General features: G+C 42.4%; 1 protein-coding gene across 1 annotated transcript; it reads left to right on the forward strand.

The window, feature by feature from the left end:
* Positions 1-18,206: 18,206 nt before the first annotated feature.
* LOC133785031 (uncharacterized mitochondrial protein AtMg00810-like) lies at positions 18,207-19,124 on the forward strand. The gene has a single exon (XM_062224291.1). It carries the CDS (start codon positions 18,207-18,209, stop codon positions 19,122-19,124), a length of 918 nt encoding a protein of 305 aa, XP_062080275.1.
* The last annotated feature ends 7,835 nt before the right edge of the window (positions 19,125-26,959 follow it).

Below are 26,959 nucleotides of genomic sequence, written 5' to 3' on the forward strand. Positions count from 1 at the left end.
AAGGAACCAAATCTCAAGTATTATTATATGAGAGTGCATTAGATTTGTTAGTCATGGCTCTTTGCCAAGCATAGTCTTTTTGGGATTGTTGGAAGGTAGTAGGTTAAGTAGATTCAATGGAATGGGTGGTAAGAAATATATGATAGTTAGTCAAAAGGGTCTTTGGTGTAACAATATTATTACGGGATCAAATTGAGATGGTAAGAGAGAAGAATTATTTGGGTTTGAGTTATGAGTTTGTGGGCCATGAGAGTTTGGGGGAGGAAGTGGATTGAGATTTTATTGAATTGGGCCTTAGATTTGAGTTAGATTGGGATTATATTCAAAGTCACTTTGTCCTACACTCCTCAATTGAACAAAAAATTATCATCATCATAATGTACTCTTCAAACTGAGTCCAATGACATATAACATTATCATTACAAATCTTATTCCATTCCATTCTACCAAACCGAACGCCACCTAAAATGTTACTTTTGATTCTGGTCATCTTCTCCAATGGCGACAAGAAAATGTTATATTATTTATAATATAATGTAATATTATATTATTTTATAATATAATGTTTTAGATTAAATTAATGTGACAAAGAGTATCACATATTGTAATATATAATAGAGAGTTACATTATTTAGATATATGTGAAATATCCAAATATATAACATATTTGGTGTTACAAATTCAATCACAAATTTGTAACTTCCAAATATTACCCATTATTGTGTAGATTTGTTGTTACACAATATTGAGATGAATTTCTTAAAGACATATGTGAAATGACTGTTAGAGATGTGATTTTAACTCCCATAATATGTATGGAAGTTACAAAATCAAGTGGGAATGAATTTGGAACTGTTGACGGTGAGAACTCGTCAACGAAGTTAAGTTAGAAAAAATCAAAGTATAGTTCTTATCAATGAAGAACTTCAGAAATCTAATAAAAAACTTAGAAAACAATTGCAGATGGAAATGGGGAAAAGAACTTGTATTTCTCTTGATGCAAAGCTACAATATTTTTTTCCAACCCCCTTCAATGTTGAAGTGGGGTTCCCTTTATAGTGGGCTTTAATGGCCCCTGATACATTGTGGTCCAGGGGACCAGATTGTACACAAGCACATTGTCAAGAGAGTGGTATCAGGTGTAGTGGTGTCGGCTCCAGTACATAGTCAGGGTCTGTGGGGGTGCCTCCACTACTTATTTGGTATGAGAGTCAGGGGTCTGCAAAAGTACTCCTGCCTTGGTGCGATGTCGTACTCCCACTACTTGCTTGGTGCAGGTGTTGTCCTTATATTCAGACACCTCTTGATTGGTACGTACATTTCGTACCCATACGTGTACCCTGCACCTAGTGGATATTTTCACCTTTCGAATATGTGCATGTTGATCTAGCCCCTTTATGTCTATCCGAGCATCAGATTTCTTATTGACGGGAAATGATACATATGGGTGGTAAGCTTTGCTGGTTTGGTTAAAGGGGCTAGGTGTGAGAGGTCTCGCAGGGTGCTAAGCACAAGGCTGAATCGCGGGTGAGCTTGGGTGCGAAGCTGTCACGCAAAATCTTAGGCATGAGGCTATGTAAGGCATGAGGCTATGTAAGGCATGCCACTCTCGCGAGGCGCGATGCCATCTAGGTAGGCACGAGGCACACGAGATGTTCCTTCTGGCGAGGCACGAGGCCATCTGGGCAAGCACGAGGAACGCGAGACACTCTTTCTGGCGAGGTGCGAGGCCATCTAGGCAGGACCGAGGCACGCGAGACGCTCCTTCTTGCGAGGCGCGAGGCCATCTGGGCAGGCATGAGGCGCGCGAGGTTCCCCTTCTTGTGAGGCGCTAGGCCATCTCTCGCGAGACCCTAGGGATGTGGCTGGATGCGCGGGGCGAGGCCAGGTGGTCTCTTGCGAGGCCCTTGGGACGTGGCTGTGGCAAGGCGAGTCCAGGTGCTTGGGGGCCGTGAGGCACAGGCCTGGGTGAGGCGTGTTCCAGTGCGCGAGGCCCTTCCCGCAGCAGTGACCCAGATGTGTGAGGGGGACTGCGAGACCTTCAGTCGTGGCTGGATGCGCGAGGCGAGGTGAGACCGTCTCTCACGAGGCCCCTAGGGGCGCGGTTGCCTCCGCAAGATGCTTGCCTTCTTGCACCATGGACCTAGGTATGCGAGGTGAAGGCATAACGGCCTCGCGGAGGCGTGGGGGTGATGGCCTAGCAGAGGTGCATAAGGGCCTCGCGTTGCACACCTCCTGGGCTCGCGAGGCGCAGGACAGGGGTCCCATGTGGCACACCTGCTGGGGCTCGCTCAGCATGGCTTCCCAATACATGCCTAAGGACGTAGGCACAGGTATGTACTGAGGCATTTATGGGACCTTAACACGTGCTTTGGATCTTTTACAAGTATGGAATTTTGAGCATCCACACTTGCCCCCCAGTCTTTGGGAGTGCCTTTAGGCGCTCTGGTAGACTTTTCGGTATGGTGTCTTGAAAGCATAGGTGGTGTTAGTGGTGATCCTTGTGATTTCTTGAGATTGAACGTGAGCCTATCATTTTGTTTTGTGGATCCCAATGTAGATGCCAAGCTGCCTTCTTGGCCAACGATCAGGCCTTAGGTTCGATGGTTACGATGATCCTGTGGCTCCTATAAATAGGCCTTCATATCTAGCCTATTATTTACACCTTACCTCTTCATCTTAGTGGTTTTGGGATCCTTGCTTCGTTTAAGAGGTAAGGGGTTCAATCCCCCACAACCTCACTTTTGCTATCTCCTTTTTTTTATTTTTTTTTTATTTGAGTTCATTTCTTGTATTTCTATATCCATGCACGTACTTGAGGACTAAAACACCTTTTTCCTTTGTTTTTGCAGACACGTACTTTCGACCCTTTGCTTCCCTTCCACCGTGACGGTGCTTTTAACCCTCGACCTCCTTTTGACCACGATAGCGCTAGATTTTACTTGTTTGAGGTATACTTTCTTTCTCCCTTATGTTTACTAGGTCTAAATTAGCACCACTCGAGATAGGGTACTTTGGATAGAGCTCGTCGTGAGTTAACCCAGTTACATGCCCTCGTTCATACCCCGTAGTTGGTCATTTAGAGTGCTTGTGCCTAGAGGTTTTGAGCCCATTCTTTTGTTTTTTTGTAGCAATCCTCTCATTTATACGTGAACCCTATTTACTTACAAGATGAGGTCCCATGACATGTGAAGGATCATCCGATGCTCCTCTGGGGGTCGAGTTTGTAGACTTATCTTTAGACTCTGAGTCCCCTGAAGACAACCCTCCCCAAGACTATGACACTTTGAGGCAGGCCTGTATCCGTCATCTTGAGCATATGGCTGAACTTAGACATAAAATCTGGGTGGTGGAGAGTGAAATAGACTCAGTTCTGAGGGGCGACGAAGTATCTTTCCCCCTTGCCCTTAACGACCATATAGTGAACCTTAGGGTGACCCTTTTAGATTTGCAGACGGAGCTGAAGTTTATGGAGGGAAATCTCCTGCCTGAACCTCCTACCCCGTTTTCGCCTTATGATTTTCATGGGGCCATCCCGTCTTCTCCTCAACCCTTGTTCTCGGTCTACCCTTGCTTAGCTCTTTCACACTCAGTGCCTCGGTAGAAGACCCTTGCTAGGAAGAAAGAATGGAGGGTAAAGTGCCATGTTTCTACCTCACCTTTATCTTTTGGTTTTGCAGATATGTCGAAGAGAATACAGCGACAGGTGGCCCCTGAGAAGCAAGACCTTTATCCTCTGTTGGCATCTACCCTAGTGTCCCACGTGTCTGAAAACAAATTGCTAGAATTAGCAGAGAAATATCGTGTTTGCAAGGAGTACAAGCTTTATGTTCCTTCGAACAAGTGTTGGGCTGATAACCCTGCTCAGGACTATGTGGCCATTAGTGAGCACATCTTGAAGGCGGGTGGTACAATTCCATTACACCCATTTTTCATCATGGTTCTCAACCATTTTGACATTGCTCCCCTCCAGTTGGCACCCAACAGCTGGCTGACTCTGAGCTGCCTCTTTATGGCATATATGGAGCTTAACGAGCGTGCTCCCTCGGCTCAATAGGGGCATTACATGTACAACCTCATGCCCACCCCTAGATCCAAAGGCTTTTACTTCCTACAAAAATCCAATTCTCAGGTTTCCTTGATAGAGGGTTCTATGTCCAACCTAGGGACCTGGAAGTAGGACTTCTTCTTCGTCAAAGGTCCTCTTTCTGTTCGTGAGCACTTTCGCTCAGCTCCTAGTAAGTACTTCAAGTTTTTTTATTTTATTTTGAACTTACTATTTTGGAACTTATGTTCATATTGGAAACTGTGTTGATTGTGCAGAAAACTTCATCATTCTCGACGTTTCCGAGTTGGAGGCGGATGCGGTGGACAGATTTCTCGATGCTGACCCTATCAAGAAAATGGCTGCCCGTCTCTTCACCATGACCAACCTCAACCATTACAAGCTATCCACGGTTTTAGAGCCTGAGTTGTTGTGGCATATTTCTGAGCGGAAGACAAAGGATATTTTTGCTGAGCCTCACTCAGATGGGGGTGAAGTAGAGTGTGTGCCCAAGGAGGTCTCCCCAAAACACAGAAGACCTCGCCGACCAAATTTGTCACCCAGGGGGTGCCCTCCTTTATCCCCTACAGACTATGACATGGCCTCTCATTCCCATGATCAACAGGCCATGCCAAGGGGCTTTGTCTGTCCCTTTTCTAAGGACTACGATGCTTTCCCTCATGCTTCCCTCAATCCTGGTCAGTCGGGAGCTCATTTTTCTGATATTCTTGCGCTCCCTCCTCCTTAGGTGAGCAGGTCATCTTTCCCTACCCAGCTAGGCGTCCCTGACTTAGAGGGGGCACCTTGGGTGGGCCGCATGGGGACCTCTTATGGGCAACGATATGTCCAGGTCGCCGGGGATCTTCCTGAGGCTGATTGGAGAGGTCTCGGGAGTTCCGCCTTGTCAGAGCTTGGGGAGACTCTTGTGCGCTCCACCACTTGGGTGAGTTCATGCATTTTTTTTTTCTCATAATCATTATTTTTATTTTTCTCGTGCAGACTTATACAGTGGCCCAACGATTTTTCGACTCGGCGCAGGGGCTCGAGAGGGAGATTATTGAAACCAACCTTAAGCTTGAGAAGGCCCTGGCGAAGGCCTCTTCATCATCAAAAAATAAGAAGAGGGCGACTGCCAAGGCCCTCATGTTGTAGGAGAAGGTTACTCACTTAGAGGCCGATCTTGAGGGTGAAAAGGCCACAATCGTAATGTTGCAGGGGAGGGTCACTTCCTTAGAGGCGAATATGGCCGATATAGAGTATAAATCCATAGAGCGCGCCCTCTACGGAGTATGGAGGCAAAATCCTAACTTCGATTTCTCTTCCTTTGGTGAGCACGCCATTGCCAGGGTGGCTAAGTGGAATGCCTACGGCAGAAGGCCTTAAGATCTTTCTTCTGCAATTTTTACCGTTCAATTCAATGTGGTTGTATGCTCGTTTGAACCTTATTTTGTTTTTAATTTCTCTGAGTCATGTTACATTATCAAAACTCTTTTTTTATATATATATACATATGTGATCATTCGCTTTTGTTCCTCTATGTTCGTGGTCCTTTTGAGCCCGCACAATGGGGTTCGATAGGTTCTCTTTTTTATTTATCAAGCTTGAGGTCCTTTGGATCCCATACAAAGGGGTTCAATAGGTCCCTCTTTGGTGCTTCTTGATTGTATCTATAAGGATATGTTGACCCTTTAGGTTCTAGTTATCCTTTTATATATTTTTGCGCTCGCTTATTATTTCTTGTGAGAAGCATCCTTCTCGTCTTTATTCATAGTACTATTTTTGCAAGGGTATCTTTTAGGACCCTTTTTGGCTAGATGGCTTGGTGGCCGCTCTAGGCTTATTGGTGGGAGCTCTTCCTGAGGCCTTTCCTCTCGTGGAGGTATCTGTCTTCATTAGGAGGCTTTTCTTGTAGGACCTTTTGACCTCCTTGATTTTCACAAGGGTAGCTAATCCTCGTGAACTCAAGTGACGCCTTGCAAGGTCTTCTTCTTTGTTTATAAGGGGTTTATATATATATAAGGGTCTCGTTTAGGACCCTGATATATAAGGGGTCCTTTTAGGAATCTAATATATGGGGTCCTTTTAGGATCTTCTTGACATAAGGGGTCCTTTTAGGATCTTCCTGATAAGGGGTCCTTTTAGGATCCTGATATAAGGGGTCCTTTTAGGATCCTCTTGATATAAGGGGTCCTTTTAGGGTCCTCCTGATAAGGGGTCCTCTTTGCTATATACTCTGCGCCCCAAGTGGTTGGCGAGATTTATCTCGACAAGCACTTTAATCATTCCATTCACGCATCTTGATAATCATCTTGCTTAAACAAGAACTTTTACTACATGTTCATCTAATGCCACATCATATTCATTGGAAGCAGGTGAAGTACATGATAGCTTAATGTGACTTTGTTCTTACTACATATTTAGGAATCCAAGTTAAACTTATAGCTATTAAATTTAATTTGCACGTTATTCAGAACAATAACATTCGTGCCCCAACATGGAGGTCTTACTGATAATATTTCTTTAGATGTTCTACGTTCCATGCTCTAGGTACCATGGTATCATCCAAGCGTGCGAGCTTGTAGGTGTTAGGGGGCACAACCTGGGCAACTTGGTAGGGCCCTTCCCAATTTGCTCCTAACACACTCGCACTCGGATCTCGAGTGTTGGGCAGGACTTTCCGCAATACGAGGTCTCCAACTCTGAACGCCCTCTCTCAGACCCTTGAATTATAGTATCTTGCGGCTCGTTGCTGATATGTTGCTAGCATCAGTTGTGCCCTTTCTCTCCTAGCTTCCAACAGGTCCAAATTCCTGGCTAATATTGCGATATTAGCCTGGTCATCATATGCTTGTGTGCGGATGTACTTAATCTTCATTTCTATTGGAAGGACAGTCTCGCAGCCATAGGCTAAGGCGAATGGCGTCTCTCTAGTGGTGGAACGAGGCGTGATCCTGTAGGCCCAAAGCACATTGGGGAGTTCTTCGACCCAAGCTCCTTTCAACTTTTCCAACTTTATTTTCAAGTTCCTTTTTAGGATCTTATTAATGGCCTCCACTTGTCCATTGGCTTGTGGGTGTACTACGGTGGAGAAACTCCTCTTGATTCCCTTTTCCCTGCAATATTCCTTGAACATTCCCCCTTCAAATTGCATCCCATTGTCAGAGATTATCTTGTACGGTACTCCAAACCTGCATACGATAAATTTGTTGACGAAGGTGGTGATTTTCTTAGCCGTTATGTTGATTACAGGCTCTGCTTCCACCCACTTAGTAAAATAATCGACTGCTACCACTGCGTATTTTGTTCCTCCTCTTCCTACTGGCAACGCTCCAATCAAATCAATCTCCCACACAGCGAAGGGCCACGGACTGGTCATGCTCACCAGCTCATTTGGTGACTGTCTAGGATAATTTCATGCCTCTGGCACTTGTCACACCTTTTCGTGAAATCGCCCGCATCCTTCTCCATGGTAGGCTAATAATACCCCTGACGGATGACCTTTTTTGCTGTGGACTGCCCCTAGCATGATTTCCACATTCCCCTTCGTGTATCTCTTGCAGAATTTTTAAAGCCTCTCCCTTATCTATGCACCGAAGGAGCGGGGTAGAGAAGCCTCTCTTATATAGGACTCCGTCTCCTAGGGTTATTGGGCGGCTTTGTAAGTTATCTTACGGGCATATTTTTTGTCCAAAGGCAAGGTCCCGTCATTTAAGTACCTCACGATGGGTGCAAACCATGACTGTAACGACCCAAATTTGCTAATAAGGCTTAAGGGCCTTGATTAGTGTGCCGGGAGGGCATAATTGGGATTAGAATGAATGTTATTGATTTAAATGCGTAAATATATGATTAATAGTGTGTTTATGATAATTGATGATATTATATGATGATGTGATATATATATTTGAGATATATGTGAGAACCACATTATTATGTGGATAATTCTGCAGCCGGTGACTCGAGGCGATCCTAGGGCTAGATAGCGGGACAAGTCACAACGGGGCATTATAATTGACTTTGGACAAGTCAATGAGTATTTTAGGTATCGGGTAGCAAGTTAGACTATCGGGTGATGAAAATAAATAATTGGAGATACATTTGAGGTTAGGGAGTCTAGGCGGGAATATTGGGGGATTTTATCGTTTTGGCCTCGAGGACGTTTCCGGCACCCCGAGCTTTGGGATTAGTCTAATAACCTAAGGATATACTTGGAGGACTTAGAAAACACTAGACAGAAATTAGACCGACTCTTCCTCAGTCTTCTCTCTCACCTTTCTCCTAAGGAAGGAAAACACTGAAACTTGAGGGGGAACTGCTGGAACTAAGCTGTATCTTTGAGAATTGAAGGGAATAATCTGGAGGATTAGCTCAGGAACTGATCAAGGTCTGAGATAGAACCAAGGTAAGCTTTGAATTTTCGTTTCTGAGGTTAGGAATTTAGAGAAATGGCTGAGTCTTAAATATCTGTGGTTTTGGCATTTAAGGTGGAAATTGAGGCTTAAAACTTTGAAGATAGGTTAGGGGACTCTTGGAGAAGTGATTCTGCAGCTGAGGTAAGGTTTAATTTAAAGTTTGATAGTTGAATTTGAGAGCTTTCATGGCTGGTTTTGAGTTTTGTGGGTTTGAAATCTCAGAAATTGGAATTGGGATTTTGGTGAGTGTTAGGCTGGATTTTTGGTGGAGTTGTGTTGTTTTAATCATTCTAATGTTGTTATTATTAATTGGTATTGAGTTAGGGGATTTGGGATGGCTTAAGGTGAGGTTTAGAGATTGAAAATGGTTGTTTTTTCTGGGTTCGAAGGGTCGGGCCGCGGCATGGTTCTTGGTGAGCCGCGGCCCTTCGAGGCTGTTGCATGCTGAGGAAGGTGGGCGGGCCGTGGCATGGCCCAAGCAATGTCGTGGCCCTTACCTGTTTTTGTTCCTTAGATGGTTCTATTTGGGGGCCATGCCGCGGCATGGGTGGCCTATGCCGGGGCGCTTAAGGGATTTTGGGATTTTGAGATTTTAGGATTGGGAATTTAACCTAAGGTGCTCGGGATTGAATCTTTTACCATATTTGGTGAAGTTCAATGATCCAGGGACTAGAACTTGGTTCAGAAACTCATTTAAGATTGTTAATGGTATCTTTCATCATGGTTGTGACTAGGTGTTATGCTAGGGCTCAAGGATCGGATCGCGCTCAAGGAGTATTGCTCGTAGCAAATTTATCTAGAAGCTAAAGGTAAGAAAACTACACCTGATTGAATATTTGAATGGGACTAAGGGCTCCCTGATATATATGATTGAAAGAATGGTATTATGCCATGTAAATTGTAAACCAACAACCTAAGCATGCCACGGTTAACTTGTACAATTGGCATGACTCGGACACTGGTATTCGAGGACAGCTTATTATGCACTGAGTTCGGTTTAAGCGGGCCGGAGTCAGTGGGTTAAATAGAGGGTGCGACCTAAGGTGTCGACCCTAGTATTTGTGTTAATTGATTATTATATTTGGTTATGAATGTGATTAATGAGATTTTTTAATAATCTGAGTATAGTTGAGGTTACTTGTACCTTGAAGTGTGCTTATATGCTGTGGATTGAATATCTGAACATGCTTACTGGAATGTCTGTTTAATAATATTGTTTATGCTGTGTATGTTGTTTTCTTGCTGGGCCTTGGCTCACGGGTGCTGCGTGGTGCATGTAAAGGCAAGGGCAAGATCGATCAACCTTGATTGGAGATCTCTGCAGGGTGAATGTACATGTCAGGCCGCTCAACCGCCACGGTTGAGGAGATTACAAGGACGAGAGGACCAGAACCTTGTATTTTGCCTTAGTATGGCTAATGTTTACTCTTAACTATTGAATTTTGTAAACCAACTTTTAAACATTGCAAATTTTGGGGATCCCTTCTGTAAACTGTTTATAACTTATAAAATGTATCTTTTGAGGCCAAAATGTCTTTTAGCCCTAGAACACTTTAGCTAATGACACGTTTTGATTAAACGACTTGATTAGCAAGTCTCACACCTTTATAAATACACAGTGTAGCGGTCTTGGCTATCAAGGGCGTTACAATGACTCCTCAGGGCTATTGACTGTAACGCCCTAGATAATCAAAACCATTACACTGTGTGTTTGAAATAGTGTGAGACTTGCTAATCAAGTCATTTGGTTAAAAATGTTAACCTATTGATACAATAGGTTAAGTTTAAAAGATTTTGGTTATAAACGAATAATTTTCATTAAAATACATGTTTGGTACATGGGATCCCAAGTTAAGGTTTAAATAACATAATTACAAAATTTCCAAAGCTTATAAATAACCAAGCCACTCTAATGGAAAAATACACGTTTTAGGTTCTCGTTCCAATACAAAATCCTCGACCATGGCGGCCGAGCAGCAGACAATGTACACCTCGCCCCCAGAGCTCTCCAACCCATGCTCAACTTTCCTTACCCTTGCCCTTACCTGCACCACGTAACACCCGTGAGCCAAGGCCCAGCAAGAAAACATAACATTTAAAACACAATCACTAATGATGTTTAATTATTTCACAAGACATAACCAGGTACTCCACAGAACACAACATTCACCCATTCAACGATAATATTCAACAAGCTAACAACCTGCCATTCAACTAACCAAAAAATCATAATCATCATAATAATTGCACTCAAATCACCAGATGGTTAGGGCCGACAACTTAGGTCGCACCCTCTGTTTAACCCACTGACTCCGGCCCGATTAAACCGAGCTCAGTGCATAATAAATTGTCCTCGACTACCAGTGGACAAGCCGCGCCCTGTGCGCAAGTGTAAACACCAGCGCTCTTAGGCCGCACGTTTACTATTTACATGGCGTGATACCATCCATTTACAATTCACATGGCATAATACCATCCTCTTTAAAGAGCATACAAAAAAAATAGGGAACCCTTAGTCCCAACATAAATTCCACAACCGGGTGCAGTTTTCTTACCTTTAATTCCAAGTGCTTTATTCAGGAGAGACGACCCCCGAGCACGATCCTGCCCTGAGCCCAAGCGTACACCTAGTCACAACCATGATAAAGGATTCCATCAATAATTGCATAAAGGTTTTCGGATAGAATTCTAGTCTCCGGAACATCGAATTCCACCAAACACGGTAGTGGAATCGATCCCGAGCACCAAAGACTAGGTTCTCACAGGGCTGCAGCCCCTAAGACTTGCACCGTGGCCCACCCTCTAAAGCAGAGGCTAGGCCTCTCTGACCACAGACACGTACCGCGGCCTTGCCCCTGTGGCACCGCGGCGCTCCCTCATCTCAGAGCCCTCCTGGCTCTTCCTTGCTCCGAAGGGCCGCGACACTCTAGAACAGAGCCGCGAACCAAGAAAAACCACCATTTCTAATATTCAAACCTCACCCAAATCCACCCTAGACCATCCCAATAAGATAACTCAATTATTACAACTCTCTAACATGCTTCCAGTAGCAAAACCCAGCAGAAATCTAGTCTAGAAACCTATCAAAACAACATTTAAATATTTTGAACCCACACACTCAAGAACACTTAAACCAGCCACAAAACATCAGAATTCAGACATTAAATCATAATTTCAAACTTACCTTCACTGCAGAACAAATTCTCCAAGCTATTTTTGGGCTAACTCCCTAGTTCTAGCTTTAATTCAGTCTTCAATTTCAAAACCCACAAGTCTCTTAGAATTCAACCAAAGTCACAGAATTCTAACCACCATACATAAAACTTACAACTTACCTTAGATTCTAGTTAGTTTCCCTAGCTCCCAATGAGTTAATCCTCCAAATCCTCAGCTCAAATCATTGAATTCCAGTCAAATCCCCTTTGTTTAGCTTTTATTCCACTGCATTCTAAAGTTTACTTAGTATATCCTTAGGTACTTAAGTCAATCCCAAGGCTCGGGGTACCGAAAACGTCCCCGAGGGAAAAATGGTAAAATTCCCTAATATTCCCACCCAGACTTCCTAACCTCAGTTATATCTCCTATTATTTATTTCCATAACCCGATAGCCCAAATAATCATCTAATACCCGAAATACCCCTTGACTTGCCCCATGTCAAGCACCGGGTCCCATTGTGACTTTTCCCGCTACTTGCTCCCTAGGGTCGCCTCGTGCCGAAAGATGCAAACACATATATCCACATAATAATGTGGTCTTAACAGTTTACCACAAAATCACATTTATGCCCTAACGGGCCAAAATTACGATTTTTCCTTTACAACCAAACAGGGCCCGCATGCTTATCCAAAACTCATAAACATGCATTTCACATAATCATGCATAACACACTCCATTAGTTCACATAACTTCCAATTATGCTCTCCCGGCACACTAATCAAGGGCCTTAAGCCTTATTAGTAATTTTGGGTCGTTACATTGACCATATGGATCTTTTCTTCTGCTATACTCGACTTGGAGAGGTATTCAACAAGGATGGACTCAAGCGTGTCTTCGTCTCGAGTAGAGGCGAGTTTTGTGAGAGCATCAGCGTTTGTGTTTTGCTCCCTCGGGATCTATTCTATGGTGTATTTTTTGAACTGATCCAAATACACTGTAACCTTGGCGAGATATGTAGCCATTTTCGGGCCTCTGGCTTGATACTCACCCTTCACCTGAAACACTACCAGCTGTGAGTCACTAAAGACATGCAAATGGGTTACCTTTAACTCCTTAGCTTGCCGCAGGCAAACCAACAGTGCCTCGTACTCTGCTTCATTGTTGGAAGCTTCAAATCCGAATCTTAAAGCGCAATACATCTTATGCCCCTCAAATCCCGTCATCACTATGCCAGCACCGACTCCTCCTTCATTAGATGCCCCATCTACATTGAGGCTCCATTCTTTGGGGTGCTTTTCCTCTTCATGCGCCGATTCATTCTCTTTTTCTGCTCCCTCCTCACAGGGTCGGTGTGCAAACTCGACTATAAAGTCTGGAATTACCTGCCTGTTGATTGAGGTACTTGGGGTGTATGTGATGTCTAATCGACTTGATTTAATCGACCACTTTAACAACCTTCCCGAAGTTTTCGGTTTGTGCAAGACTTGACGCAAAGGGGTGTTTATGAGCACCTCGATAGCATGAGCATGAAAATAGGGCCTCAGCTTTTGAGAAGCCACTATCAAGGCATATGCCAACTTCTCTATTTCTAGGTACCGGGTTTCTGTGTCTACCAACCGCTTGCTCACATAGTACACAGGCTGCTGATGCTTCTTATCTCCTCTGACCAAGGCGGCACTTATAGCATGCTCTAATATGGCCAGATACAAGTACAACTTTTCCCCTTTTTCTGGCTTGGCCAAAAGGGGTGGTTTTCCAAGGTCTTCCTTGAGCTTGGTGAAGGCATCCTGACAATTATCATCCCAAGCAAACTTTTTTCTCCCTATTAGGATGTTGAAGAAAGGGAGGCATTTGTCAATGGACCTGGAGATGAACCTATTGAGGGCTGCTACTCTCCCTGTTAAGCACTGCACCTCCTTCTTCCTTCGTGGTGGGCTCATTTCCCGCAATGCCTTGATTTTGTCAAGGTTGGCCTCGATACCTTGGGAATTCACCATAAAGCCCAGGAACTTCCCTGATGAAACTCCGAAGGTGCACTTGAGTGGGTTTAGCTTCATTCTGAACTTTCGAAGGGTTCCGAACATCTCACTGAGATCGTTTGTGAGCTCTTCTACCTTCTTTGTCTTTACCAGTATATCATCCACGTATACTTCCATATTCCTTCCTATTTGATTTGCAAACATTCTATTCACCAGCCTTTGATAAGTAACACCTGCGTTTTTTAAACCAAAAGGCATCACTTTGTAGCAATAAAGCCCCTTGTCTGTTATGAAAGAAGTGTGCTCTTCATCGGCCAAGTTCATGGGTATTTGGTTGTACCCGGAATATGCATCCACGAGGCTAAGTAGATTGTGCCCCACCATGGTGTCTACTAACTGGTCTATCTTGGGAAGCGGGAAGCTGTCCTTAGGGCAGGCTTTATTGAGGTTGGTAAAGTCCACACAAGTCCTCCACTTTCAGTTGGGCTTTGGGACTAACATTGGGTTTGATACCCATATTGGGTAGAATGCCTCTCGGATAAATACATTTGCCTTCAACTTGTCAACTTCTTCTTTTAGGGCCGCGTATCTTTCTGGGTCTAGAGCTCTCCTTTTCTGCCTCACAGGCCTTGCTTTAGGGTCGATGTTTAAGTGCTGACACATGACTGATGGGTCTATTCCTACCATGTCCTCGTGACTCCAGGTGAATATGTCAAGGTTGGCTTTCATAAATTCTACTAGCTTCTCCTTCACGACATCCGTAAGGTTTCTTCCTACCTTCAACTTTCTCAATGGCTCATTCATGATCGTGACTTCTTCCAACTCATCTACCGGCTCGGCTCTAGGTTCCTTCATGACTCGCGAGTCCAACTCGTGCGGGTGTGTGCCTTCATGCACAACCATTGCCATAGGCACTGATGTCTTTGTGGCTGTACGGAGGGATGCATTATAGCATTCCCTCGCTTCATTATGCTCTCCTTTCACGCTTGTTATTCCCCTGGGAGTTAGGAATTTCATAGCTAAGTGGTACACAGAAGTTATCACCTTCAATTCTCTTAGGGAGGGTCTCCCTAATACCGCACTGAAGGCTGAGGCGCAATCTACCACGACAAAGTTGGCCATTATGGTGGTTTGTCTGGGTTGTTCTCCCATGGTGAGGGCTAACTCAATTGCCCTAGGGGTTGTATTGAATCTCCTGTAAATCCATATATGGAGGTACTGCAAGGCTTTAGGTGCCGGATTTTTAATCCCATTTTCTCCAAAGCTAGGTGATATAGGAAGTCCATAGAGCTTCCATTATCCACCAAGACCCGATGCACCCTCATCTTTGCAAGTTGGAGAGTCAACACCAAGGGGTCATTATGAGGGAAATGTACGGCCTGTGCATCTTCTTCGGTGAAGGTTATCAAATCATTCTCACCCTTAAAACTCTTCTGGGGGCGTTGCTCCAAACTTAAGACACACGGCGGTGGACTTCGCCTGGCCTCCCTAGAATATTTGTCTCACCCCTTCCTTGATTCGCCTCTGAATCCTGGTCCTCCGAAGATGGTCCTAATATCTCCCTACACCTCTTGGGCTACTTCCCGTGCCCATGGCGTGGATGTCCCTTCTTCCGGCCTTTGGTTTTCTTTTCGAACATATCTGCCCAAATGTCCCCTGCGTATAAGCTCTTTGATTTCTACTTTCAAATGGTTGCATTCTGCGATGGTGTGGCTGATATCTTTATGATACTGGAAATATTTACTGGGTCTCTTTTTGACTGGTCTTGTTTCATTGGCGGGGGCCTTCTAAAAGTGACTTGATTTTCATTCATGACGAAAATATGTTCCCTAGCGTGGGTGAGGTCAGTATAAAAGGTGTAGGAGCCTTGCCTGCGCTCATTAGTGTGCTGGGGTTTCCGAGGTCGATCATCTCTTATTCCTTCATAGACCCTCTTCTTTTTTGCACTGCTTTGGCTTTCTCGGATTGAGAGTTTTGGTGGGGACTGGCCTTTTTCTGCCTTAAGGCTTTCGTGGCCATCCTCTACACGAATATAATTCTGTGCCCGCTCATAGAAATCATCCAAATCTGTGTCCTCTCTCTTGAGCATGTTATCCCATAACTTACTTCCCAGGCGTACTCCGACTATGAAGGCCATTTTTAGCTCTCTACGGGTCAGGCTCCCTACCTTGGCTACCTCCATATTGAACATGTGGATGTAGCTCTTCAGACACTCATTTTCTCCTTGTCTCACGTTAGCGTGGCTGGTGCCCGGCATTGTGTAATCACGCACGACGTGATGCTGCTGGAGAAATTCATCAGAAAATTGTTGCCAAGACCTGATGGACCCTGGTAGAAGCTTTTGAACCATTTGTACGCATGTCCTTTAAATGTAATAGCAAAGAAATGACACCTGGCTTCGCTACCAATCCCCTTTAACTTTAGATCGTTAAATGCATCCAAATGGTACTTAGGATCTGTGTTTCCTTCATACGGGGTCATATGAGGCTCCTTGAAGTTGGCTGGGAGCCAAATGGCTTGAATTTCCTTAATGGAGGGCGATTCATGGTCAAACTCGTCCTCAATGGCTTGTCCTCCAGATGCAGCGATGATCTTGCTCCGGAGGCTCCTCATTTCTCTGTCTAGGTCTTGCCTCCTTTTATTCAAGGAGTCTCTCAATGTGGACAGGTTAACCTTTCCTTTTCCTTTTTCCTCACGGGGTGCCATAGGAGGTGTAGTCCTTTTATTCGCCCTTTTCTTATTGATCTCTTCTCCTAAGTTTGGGGGAGTTTTCATTGACGTGACCTCGACTTTGCTACGTGGGTCGACATTGTTCCTCTGCTTTTGCCTTTAGGGCTGCTCAGGCGGTCCGGGACATTCGTGCTGCTTCGTCTGGGGGGTATTACTGGTGGAGAGCCAATTTCTCCAATCGTCCACTGACACTGTGGTTTCTACCCTGTCTTTTCCTTTCTCTTTTCTCCTAGGAAGAGGTATACTCAATTTTCCTTGCAATGGACCATTTAACACCTCTTGCATGTTCTCTAAGCTGGTTTCTAGCCTTTGGTTCTTGCGGTACAGTTCGCGTATCTCCTTTTCATAAAATTGAGATTTAGAAGTCGAGTTCACGGAATGGACCCGGGGATGCTTGTCAGGTCTGCACGTCGATGGGCCCGAATCTTACCGACCGGAGTTCGGCATCTGTGGCGGACTTGGAGGTGGGAACTCATCGGAATCTCTTGCAGGGAAAGCTATTGACCTTGGATGATTTTCCTCAGGTGGGATGGGCGGGGATGAGGCCTCCCTTTCATCTTCGTGAACCTCGGGTTCCTTTGGGGCCTCAACATTTTCGGGTGGAGGAGGATTCTTCATGGTGGCTTTCAGCTAATCTCCATCAAGGTGGACCTCCACCTCTCGTGGCTCTCTCAGTCGTTTAGAACGTCTTGGCATTTTTTTCCTACCGGAATCAATGGAAGAAAAGTGGCTTGGCACTTATTCTTCCAACAGACAATGCCAAACTGTTGACGGTGAGAACTTGTTAACGAAGTTAAGTTAGAAAAAAAATCAAAGTATAGTGCTTATCAATGAAGAACTTGAGAAATCTAATAAAAAACTTAGAAAATAGTTGCAGATGGAAATGGGGAAAAGAACTTGTATTTTTCTTGATACAAAGCTACAATATTTTTTTCCAACCCCCTTTAATGTTGAAGTGGGGTTCCCTTTATAGTGGGGTCTAATGGCCCCTAATACATTGTGGTCCAGGGGACCAGATTGTACACAAGCACATTGTCAGGAGAGTGGTATCAGGTGTAGTGGTGTCGGCTCCAGTACATAGTCAGGGTTCGTGGGGGTGCCTCCATTTCTTATTTGGTACGAGTGTCAGAGTCTCCAAAAGTACTCATGCCTTGATATGATGCCGTACTCCCACTACTTGCTTGGTGTAGGTGTTTTCCTTGTATTTGGATACCTCTTGATTGGTACGTACATTGCGTACCTGTACGCGTAGCATGCAACTAATGGATGTTTTCACCTTCCGAAGATGTGCATGTTGATCTAGCCCCTTTATGTCTATCCGAGCATCAGATTTCTTATTGACGGGAAATGATACATATGGGTGGTAAGCTTTGCTAGTTTGGTTAAAGGGGCTAGGTGTGAGAGGTCTCGTAGGGTGCTAAGCACAAGGCCGAATCACAGGTGAGTTTGGGTGCAAAGCTGTCACGCAGGATCTTAGGCGCAGGCTATGTAAGGCATGCCACTCTTGCGAGGCCCGCGACCATCTGAATAGGCACGAGGCGTGCGAGAAGCTCCTTCTTGCGAGGCACGAGGCCATCTGGGCAAGCACGAGGCATGCGAGACGCTCCTTTTGGCAAGGTGCGAGGCCATTTGGGCAGGCACGAGGCATGCGAGACGCTCCTTCTTATGAGGCGTGAGGCCATCTGGGCAAGCACGAGGCGCACGAGATTCCCCTATTCGCGAGGCGCTAGGCCGTTTCTTGCAAGGCCCTAGGGATGTGGATGGATGCACGAGGCAAGGCCAGGCGGTCTCTCACTAAGCCCTTGGGACGTGGCTATGGCAAGGCGAGGCCAGGTGCTTGGAGGCCACGAGGCACAGGCATGAGGCAGAAATTCTTCGAACAAATGGAGAATTTATCAGTTTGTTTCCAGATGAAGGAACTCGGACAACTCATGCACTTCCTTAGTCTAGAGTTTGATCGCACACAAGAAGGAATATTTCTCTGTCAACATAAATATGCCAAAGATTTGATAAAGAGGTTCGGAATGCTCGAATGCAAGTCGATTTCGACACCGATGGAACCAAATGCCAAAATGTGTGCATATGAAGGAAAAGATTTGGAAGATGCGACAATGTATCAACAATTGGTAGGTAGTCTGATCTACTTAACCTTGACTCGACCTGACATTTCTTATGCAGTTGGTGTGATGAGTCGATACATGCAAAATCCAAAGAAGCCACATTTGGAAGCAGTTCGACGAATACTGAGATATGTGAAGAGTAAAATTGACTATGGTATTTTGTACAAGAAAGGTGAAGACTGCAAGTTAGTTGGTTACTGTGATGCTGACTATGCAGGAGATCATGACACCAGGAGATCAACAACTGGGTATGTGTTTAAGCTTGGCTCCGGAACAATTTCTTGGTGTAGCAAGAGACAGCCAACGGTATCATTGTCAACCACTGAAGCTGAGTATCGAGCAGCAGCAATGGTAGCTCAAGAAAGTACATGGTTGATACAGCTGATGAATAATATACATCAACTAGTAGATTATGTAGTTCCAAAGTACTGTGACAATCAGTCGACAATTTTTTTGGCGGAGAATCCAGTTTTTCATGCAAGAACTAAGCATGTTGAAGTGCACTATCACTTTATCAGAGAAAAGGTTCTGCAAGAAGAAATTGAGATGAAACAGATCAAGACGGATGATCAAGTTGCAGATTTGTTCACAAAAAGTCTAAGTACATGCAAGCTCGAAAAGTTTCGTCAACAGCTTGACATAGTACAAAGAAGAAGAGCTGATATTGAGGGGGAGTGTTAAGAATCAATGTCAGCCCAAAAAGTCCAAATGTCCAAGCCCAAAGGTAAATAAAAGCCCAATCCATTTTATCTAAAGCCAAGACAATGGAAGCTTCTCAACATATGTGGAAGGAAGATATTTTTAAGAGAAAATTGTAGAAGGATGTAGAAAGTAGATTTTTTAGGAGAAGTGTGTAGAATGTGGTAATAATGTATGGCTAGGATTATTTCTCAATTTAATATTTGTATGGTGTAGATTGCATGGTGAGGACTATAAATACCCTCCCTTGCATTTGGGTTAGGCATCCTCCAAAAATAAGTCTTTGTATTCTTAGTGTGGTGTTTTGAGTGTAAGTTGTGAGCTTCCTATTGAGTGTCTATTTCTCTTCAAATTGTGAGTGGTCTTTGGAAAGTGTTGTAGTGTCTTTTATTGTGGTATAATACAAGTCATTTGTTTACTTGTTTGGGTCCAATATTAGTAAGTTTAGAGTTGTGTACTCTAAATTTTACTCAACAGTTTTCACCTTCCGAAGATGTGCATGTTGATCTAGCCCCTTTATGTCTATCCAAGCATTAGATTTCTTATTGACGGGAAATGATACATATGGGTGGTAAGCTTTGCTGGTTTGGTTAAAGGGGCTAGGTGTGAGAGGTCTCGCAGGGTGCTAAGCACAAGGCCGAATCGCGGGTGAGCTTGGGTACGAAGCTGTCACACAGGATCTTAGGCGCAGGCTATGTAAGGCATGCCACTCTTGCGAGGCGCGTGACCATCTGAGCAGGCACGAGGTGTGCGAGAAGCTCATTCTTGCGAGGCGTGAGCCATCTGGGCAAGCACGAGGCACGCGAGATGCTCCTTTTGGAAAGGCGTGAGGCCATCTGGGCAGGCACAAGGCATGAGAAATGCTCCTTCTTGTGAGGCGTGAGGCCATTTGGGCAGGCACGAGGGGGACGAGATGCCCCTACTCGCGAGGCGCTAGGCCGTTTCTTGCGAGGCCCTAGGGATGTGGCTGGATGCATGAGGCAAGGCCAGGCGGTCTCTCACTAGGCCCTTGGGACGTGGCTATGGTGAGGCGAGGCCAGGTGCTTGTGGGCCACGAGGCACAGGCTTGGGCGAGGCGTGTTTTGCTGCGCGAGGCCCTTCCTGCAGCAGTGACCCAGATGCGCGAGGGGGGCTGCGAGACCTTCAGTCATGGCTGGATGCGCAAGGCGATGCAAGGCCGTCTCTCTCGAGGCCCCTAGGGCACGACTGCCTCCGCAAGATGCTTGCCTTCTAGCTCCATGGACCTAGGTATGCGAGGTGAGGGCATAATGGCCTCGCGGAGGCGTGGGGGTGATGGCCTCGCGTGGCACACCTCCTGGCTCGCGAGGCACAGGACAGTGGTCCCGTGTGGCACACCTGCTGGGGCTTCGCTCAGCAAGCCTTCCCAATACACGTCTAGGGACGTAGGCACAGGTGTGTGCTTAGGCATTTATGGGACCTTAGTACGTTCTTTGGATCTTTTACAAGTATGGAATTTTGAGCATCCACAGGAACGTTTTGGCAAATCTAGAAAATTGGTTGGTGAATTAATGTCTTGGGCTGCGGCCAGTGTTTTTCAGGTCGTAGCCTAAGTGGAAGAAAACATCATGGGTCGCGGCCAGTGTTTTTCAGGCCGCGATCCAAGTGGCTAACAACATTTTCCAAACTTCGGTTTTATCCAATTTTGAACGTTTCCAACAGCCAAGTAACACTACACCAAACACCTATTACCATAACACATCATTAGAATACCATTTAAAAAGAGTTATGATATATTATCAAAGTTTCAGGCGGCAGGTAAAATAAAAAAACGCCAATCTTTCCCGTGTACAGTAACTCCCCTTTCCTGTGTACCCATTTCCCCTATACCCATTTCCAATCTCATTTTCTCCTCCTGGTATACTCTCCCGTGTCTCATTTTTCCTGGTATACCCATTTCCCTTTGACCCATTTCCCATTCCCCTTTGACCCATTTCCCGTAGACCTATCTCTTTCGGTCTCTCACTCCCCTTCACAGAAGACAAATACTGAGAAGGGCTACACCACATTCGAAGGCGATATAAAAGGCAAATCTCCTCTTTCTCGGATCTCTTTCTCCCACGAGACCTCTCTCCTTCCCTCTTTCTCTCTCACCTGTCTTTATGGAGCCCGACCTTCCCTATCATCAGCAAACGACGCAAATGACAGGGGCTCGTGGGTCTTGTGAAAACGACGGGCTCAGGGTCATGGGTGGCTCGGTCTCATGGAGGGGGGCGGGGGGGGGGGGGGGTGGCTCGGTCTCGCGAAGGAGGTGAGTGGCTCGGTCTCGCAGAGGGGGTGGGTGGCTCAGTATCACGAAGGGGGTGGGTGGCTCGGTCTCGCGGAAGGGTAGGTGGCTCAGTCTCGCAGAGAGATCGTAGGTGGCTCGGTCTTGCAGAGGGGTGCAAGCCCGCTCTTCTTTCCTCTTGAAATTTTGGTAAAATTTGAATCTCTCTAATTAAATTATTTATTTATTATATCTTCTTAAGGTGCAATTCTTCTCCTAACATACATTTCTTGTGTTGGTTGATTCAGACTAGCTTCTATATGAAGTTGTTTAATGTGAGCCTTTTATTTTGTAGTGTCATGGGATACACTTTACTTCTCAACTTGATTGAATACAAAACTCTTGTGATGCGTGGAGATCTAGATCATACAAATCAAATTTTACCAACCATTCCTCCAGAACATCACAATAGGTAAGGTAACACTTGCTTGTAGAGGCAAATTATTGTGCAGCATCCTGTACCCAGGGTATACTAAATTATGATTCCATGTCTTGTCCTTCTGCATAAAGGAAGCTCAACTGTTTTAAATTTAGCATTCTTTTCCTTTGCCTCTTTTTCTAAATGTCTATTTTACCACCTTCTTGAATTATAAAGTCTAATTATTATGAACAAATATGCTTATTGCTGATTCAGAATTTGATATGTGATAGTTTGCAGGAGTATACGTTTTTGTATTTGAAAATTTCTGTTAATAATTATTACTTTAGCTACTTGGTTAATATATATCTCTAGTCTGACCGATATGTGTGGCACCATATTTTATGGTTTGATGCTTTAGTTTGGATGTGAACTGAAGGAATTTCAGATTTTTGCTTGCATGGAGAAACTATAATCAATTTTTTAGTGGTTAAATCCTTATTCTAGTGGGCTTTTTATTATTTTTATTATTATTATTATTATTATTTTCAAGTGTTTCCATATGATGTTCATTCACAGGTCCTGTACATAAGGGATTAAGATTTTTCTCAAATCTCACTTTTTTTTAATGAAACGCTCCTCATCCAAGAAAAAGAGAAGAAATAAACAAATACAAATCTAGTAGACAAATCTCAACTAGCAAATATTTATTTGCACAAATTGCGTTGTAGAACTGAAGCCCTATAACATCCTTTTCTGCACGAGACAAGGAATGAGGAGCAGAAAAACAGCCAAATTTATCCTGATGAATATGTCCACTGAACTGACATTTATCCCCATCCCATGATGTCTTTCCTGGATTTTTTATTTTCATACAAATGCATTCTTTTTCTATGTCATGATAGAAAGCATTCTGAAATGCAACTGATAATATAATGGAATCTATTTTTGCTTTTTAGTGTTGCTCGTTTTTTGGAATCTCGAGGAATGTTGGAAGATGCGCTAGAAGTGGCTACAGATCCTGATTACAAATTTGATCAGGCCATACACCTGGGAAGAATTGAGATTGCAAAGGTACAGTCTTTTTATTTTCAATGTAAGATTGTGGACAAATTGGAATATTACCGAATCATGCACCTATAGTGGAGCTTTTCTTTAATGAGCTACTGTAGTAAAGTTTTCCTTGTCAACAATGATATCTAAGTTCTATTCTTTACAAATTAATTTGCTTGTTTGGCTTTCAGGAAATTGCTACCAAAGCCCAAAGTGAATCAAAGTGGAAGCAGCTGGGAGAATTAGCTATGTCCATTGGGCATGTATTCTCTTTCATTTATTTTTGATGAGAAGGATTTAAAATAGAATCCCCTTTCATCTCACCCTTTAGTTCACTCGAGTACAGCTTCCACTTAAATACTTATCTTTACCCATTATTTTTTAAAATATTTAATGTGTTTTACTTACCTATGGAACTGGGTTCACATTATCTTTTAGTCATTATGTATGCACAAGGGGTATCTTTTTCTTTGACATGAATATTGTATCATGAAGCTGATAGTACAAAGAGTAATATAAGTTCAAAATTTCAGATAAGCGGCCTACTTTTGAACATTTCATGATGAAAATGGAAATATAATTACATTTTTCAGGATTTATGTTTCAATTAAAAAGCGAATGTCCCTTTTGCTTTTTCGAGTCATCACGTAAATGCATTTTATTTCCATCAGCAATGAGGTGTTTGCTAGTGTGCATTATTAGGACCACTGATTAATTATTATAGGAGTTTAAGGAGCATGTTTACGATATAATTTTTTGCTATTTTTATGAATTTTTAGGACTTTTTTTCAGAACATGGTGACAAGTTACTTGGAAGGTTTACTTGAATATATGCAGGATAAATTGTCTACTTTTTAGGTTATTCTTCTTTTTTTACAAATGTTAGTCAGCCTTAGCATATCTGATAATTTAATTTGGGACTTTTTCCTTGCAGGCTTATGGTTTTGAAAATTAGTTCAAAATTTGAATTAAGACGATTTTGCCGCACTACTGGTGCTGTTGCTATGGTAAGTCAGCTAGCATTTAATAGTACTCAATTTTTTTGAATATTTTCCAAAATTCTCTAACAATATTCTTGAAGTAATTTGTGATGCTAGATAATAACAATAAAATATTTCTTTGTTTATTTTGCAGATGTGACAAACTTCTATATCTGTCTTTGTTCCTTGCTTTGATTTTGCATTTATGTGATAGATTGCAAAACCTTGTTATGTGCAAGCTAAAAATCAAGGATTCAATATCACAGTGGAGTGATTTCTATGACACATGGGTCCTTTTTTTAACTTTTAAAACAATTGCATCTGCATGTGACACTTGTTGAACTAAAAACTTTCCCTCTTGTTTAAAGATTCAGAGTGTATTTTTTTTTTCATTATGCTTGTAAGTTTAAAAATTGGGATGGCAATCAGGTGTTTAATGGAGTTGTTTATAAAAATTCAGGGGTGTTTTTAAGCTTTCCTTGTATCTATTTATGTTTTGTTATGACTTGTTTAGATTGAGAATTTAGGTTTTGGGATTTTGAAAAATGGTTTCGCTATCTCATTCTCTAGTTGTAATTCTAAAAAAACCAGTTTCAGATCTTCTTTGGATGTTGATTCAAGTGACATGCATTTGTTTTGTTCAAACTGAAATCAAAATCCTATTGAAAAACACAATATTATGTTCTACAAATCTTTTTGCTGAATTCCAAATAAAATGGAACATGAATAACTTGTATAGGGTAATTTTATGTGCTCTCAGCTTTATTTTTTTTTCATGGGAGTTTTTGATGTTGGTTCTTTGCTAGGCACTTATTTTTGCGAAAGAATTAGCTATGCCTGGAAATGGAGAGAAAGAGTCAAATTTGAGCAAGAAAAACGCTCACAAACTCAGTGATTTATAAGGTAATTTCTCAGTTTTTGTTGGAATAAATTAACAAACAACAAGCCATTTTATCTTTTGATGTTCATTACTTAATTGGTATAACTAATGAGAATACATGACAAACTTCTATATCTGTTTTTGTTCCTTGCTTTGATTTTGCATTTATGTGATAGATTGCAAAACCTTGTTATGTGCATAGAGGGAATCATATATTTTGAGAATGGTTTATTTATGGTTTTGCATTTTGAGAATGGGATTAGTCAATGAGTAATGATCTTGAAATTATTACCAGGTCGTTGAGCATTGTCTGGGACATCTGCCATTTATAGAAAAACAGGTGGTCACTCCAACTGGTAAGCTGACAGTCAAATGGAATTGTTTAGTTCTTTGTCCCTTTCAGTTTTCTATTTTCATTTTTAATGGGTTCCTTCATCTTATATGTGAAAAATTACTTATCATATTGTAACTTTTCCTTTTTTCTTTTTTTTTTTTAAACAGGAAATTTTTTAGCATATGAGTAACATTAGCTTCTTGTCTGAATGTGAGGGCATTAACTGTTTAGCCTCAACAATTAAGTGCCACTACTCATATTAGAAAAGCAAAGCATTATGTTTTCAGTAATGCAAAGCATGCTTAATACTTTTTTTTTCTATTTTTTTATTATTCAAGTCTATTTATCTTAGTATAATACAGTATGTAACTTTATTTTGACATTTGATGTTGCTATTGCTGATTGATTTTGCTATTGCTGTTTTGTTTCTTTTTTTTTTTTTTTTGGTGGTGTGTGCTCTGTAGCATTGCATTTAGTTAGATTAATATTTAGCTCATATTTTCTTGAGTCGTTGCACCAGAATTCCCTTAATCAAGAGCCATATTATGTCAGAAGTGAATCATGTCTTGTTAACATAATGATTTTTCAACTGGTTACAGGTCTTTCCCAGAGCTTGGACAGCAATTTTGATTTCTCTAGACAATAGTGGCATGTGGAACCTTCAAATAGACAATCTAAACTCGTGGTATCTAAGCCAGGAAACGTACATTAGTGTTGTAAACTTTGAGTTTGTGAGAAGAATTGCAGAAGCAGCAGAAAGTAAGTTCCATTCAATTTCGTTTTCTGGTTTTAGATATGCAACACGCATTTTATTGATTTTTCCTCTTTTTTATTTCTATTTAATGTGATAAACATTTCCAAGTCTATACTTTACATTTATTCACTTAGACCAAATAAGAAAACAAGAAGAAAGAAAAAAGTCTATTGTTCTTAAAGATTATAAAAATCTGAAATCATCAATTACTGAAGTCTACATATTTTATATTTATTACACTCTTTGTTTCAAGGATGGAATCATGAAACTATACAATTAATTTCAGTCACATGAAAATGATGATTTTTTTGGACATTTGAGTTGGAATATGTTTCTTTATGTTAAGTTTGAACCATTAATGAATATAGTTTTATTTTGTCTCTCCATCTTTTTATTGTCAATTCTAAGTGCATTTTGTTTGCTTTGTTGCTAAAATTCAATTAATACACTATTTCATATTGCATTTTCACAGATCAAAAACTCACAAGCCAGGTCCACGAAATTGTTGGACGAATTAACGACAGATTTGGAACATTGACACCTATTCCAATACATCACGTGGTTCGTTTATGGCCATCTTAGTCAGTAATTACTATATGAATGGACAATTTATATCTCACTATATTCTTTTTGGGCTATTTGGTATTTGGACAAATGTTTTAAGTGTTGTTGATAGTTGTGTATACTGAACTGTATCTTATCATTGTTAGATTAAGCAATCACTCTTTTAGACACAATGGTTCTATATTTCAAATGGTATAGGCTTACCTGGTACGATTAAAATAGGACCTTGAGAGTGTTAAGCTTGGTATAGATCACATCAGTGACCGATCTATGTGGTATCTTAATGAGTAGGTCACATCATTGTGCCCCATCTTTGTTTTTTTTTTCTTGAATTGAACCTCAGTTTCTCATGTCAGTGCGTCAACTAAATGTCTAAACATAAAAGCTAATAAGCTATATGTATTTTCATTCATATGATATTTATACACTCCAATTTTGCTATGATTATTTCTCACAAGTTAGATGTAACTTTCTAGTTCCTAAGGAGTAACGACTGTGTACTCTTTCTAATCCTATCTTTCTTTCTTTACAGGATCGCTCTCTTGATTTCCATGCTTTTTATGTGCTCTATATGCTGTCATAGGTACAATTTTTTGTTCTTTTTAATCTA

The sequence above is a fragment of the Humulus lupulus genome, chromosome 6 (genome assembly GCF_963169125.1).
Source record: "Humulus lupulus chromosome 6, drHumLupu1.1, whole genome shotgun sequence".
Lineage (NCBI taxonomy): Eukaryota > Viridiplantae > Streptophyta > Magnoliopsida > Rosales > Cannabaceae > Humulus > Humulus lupulus.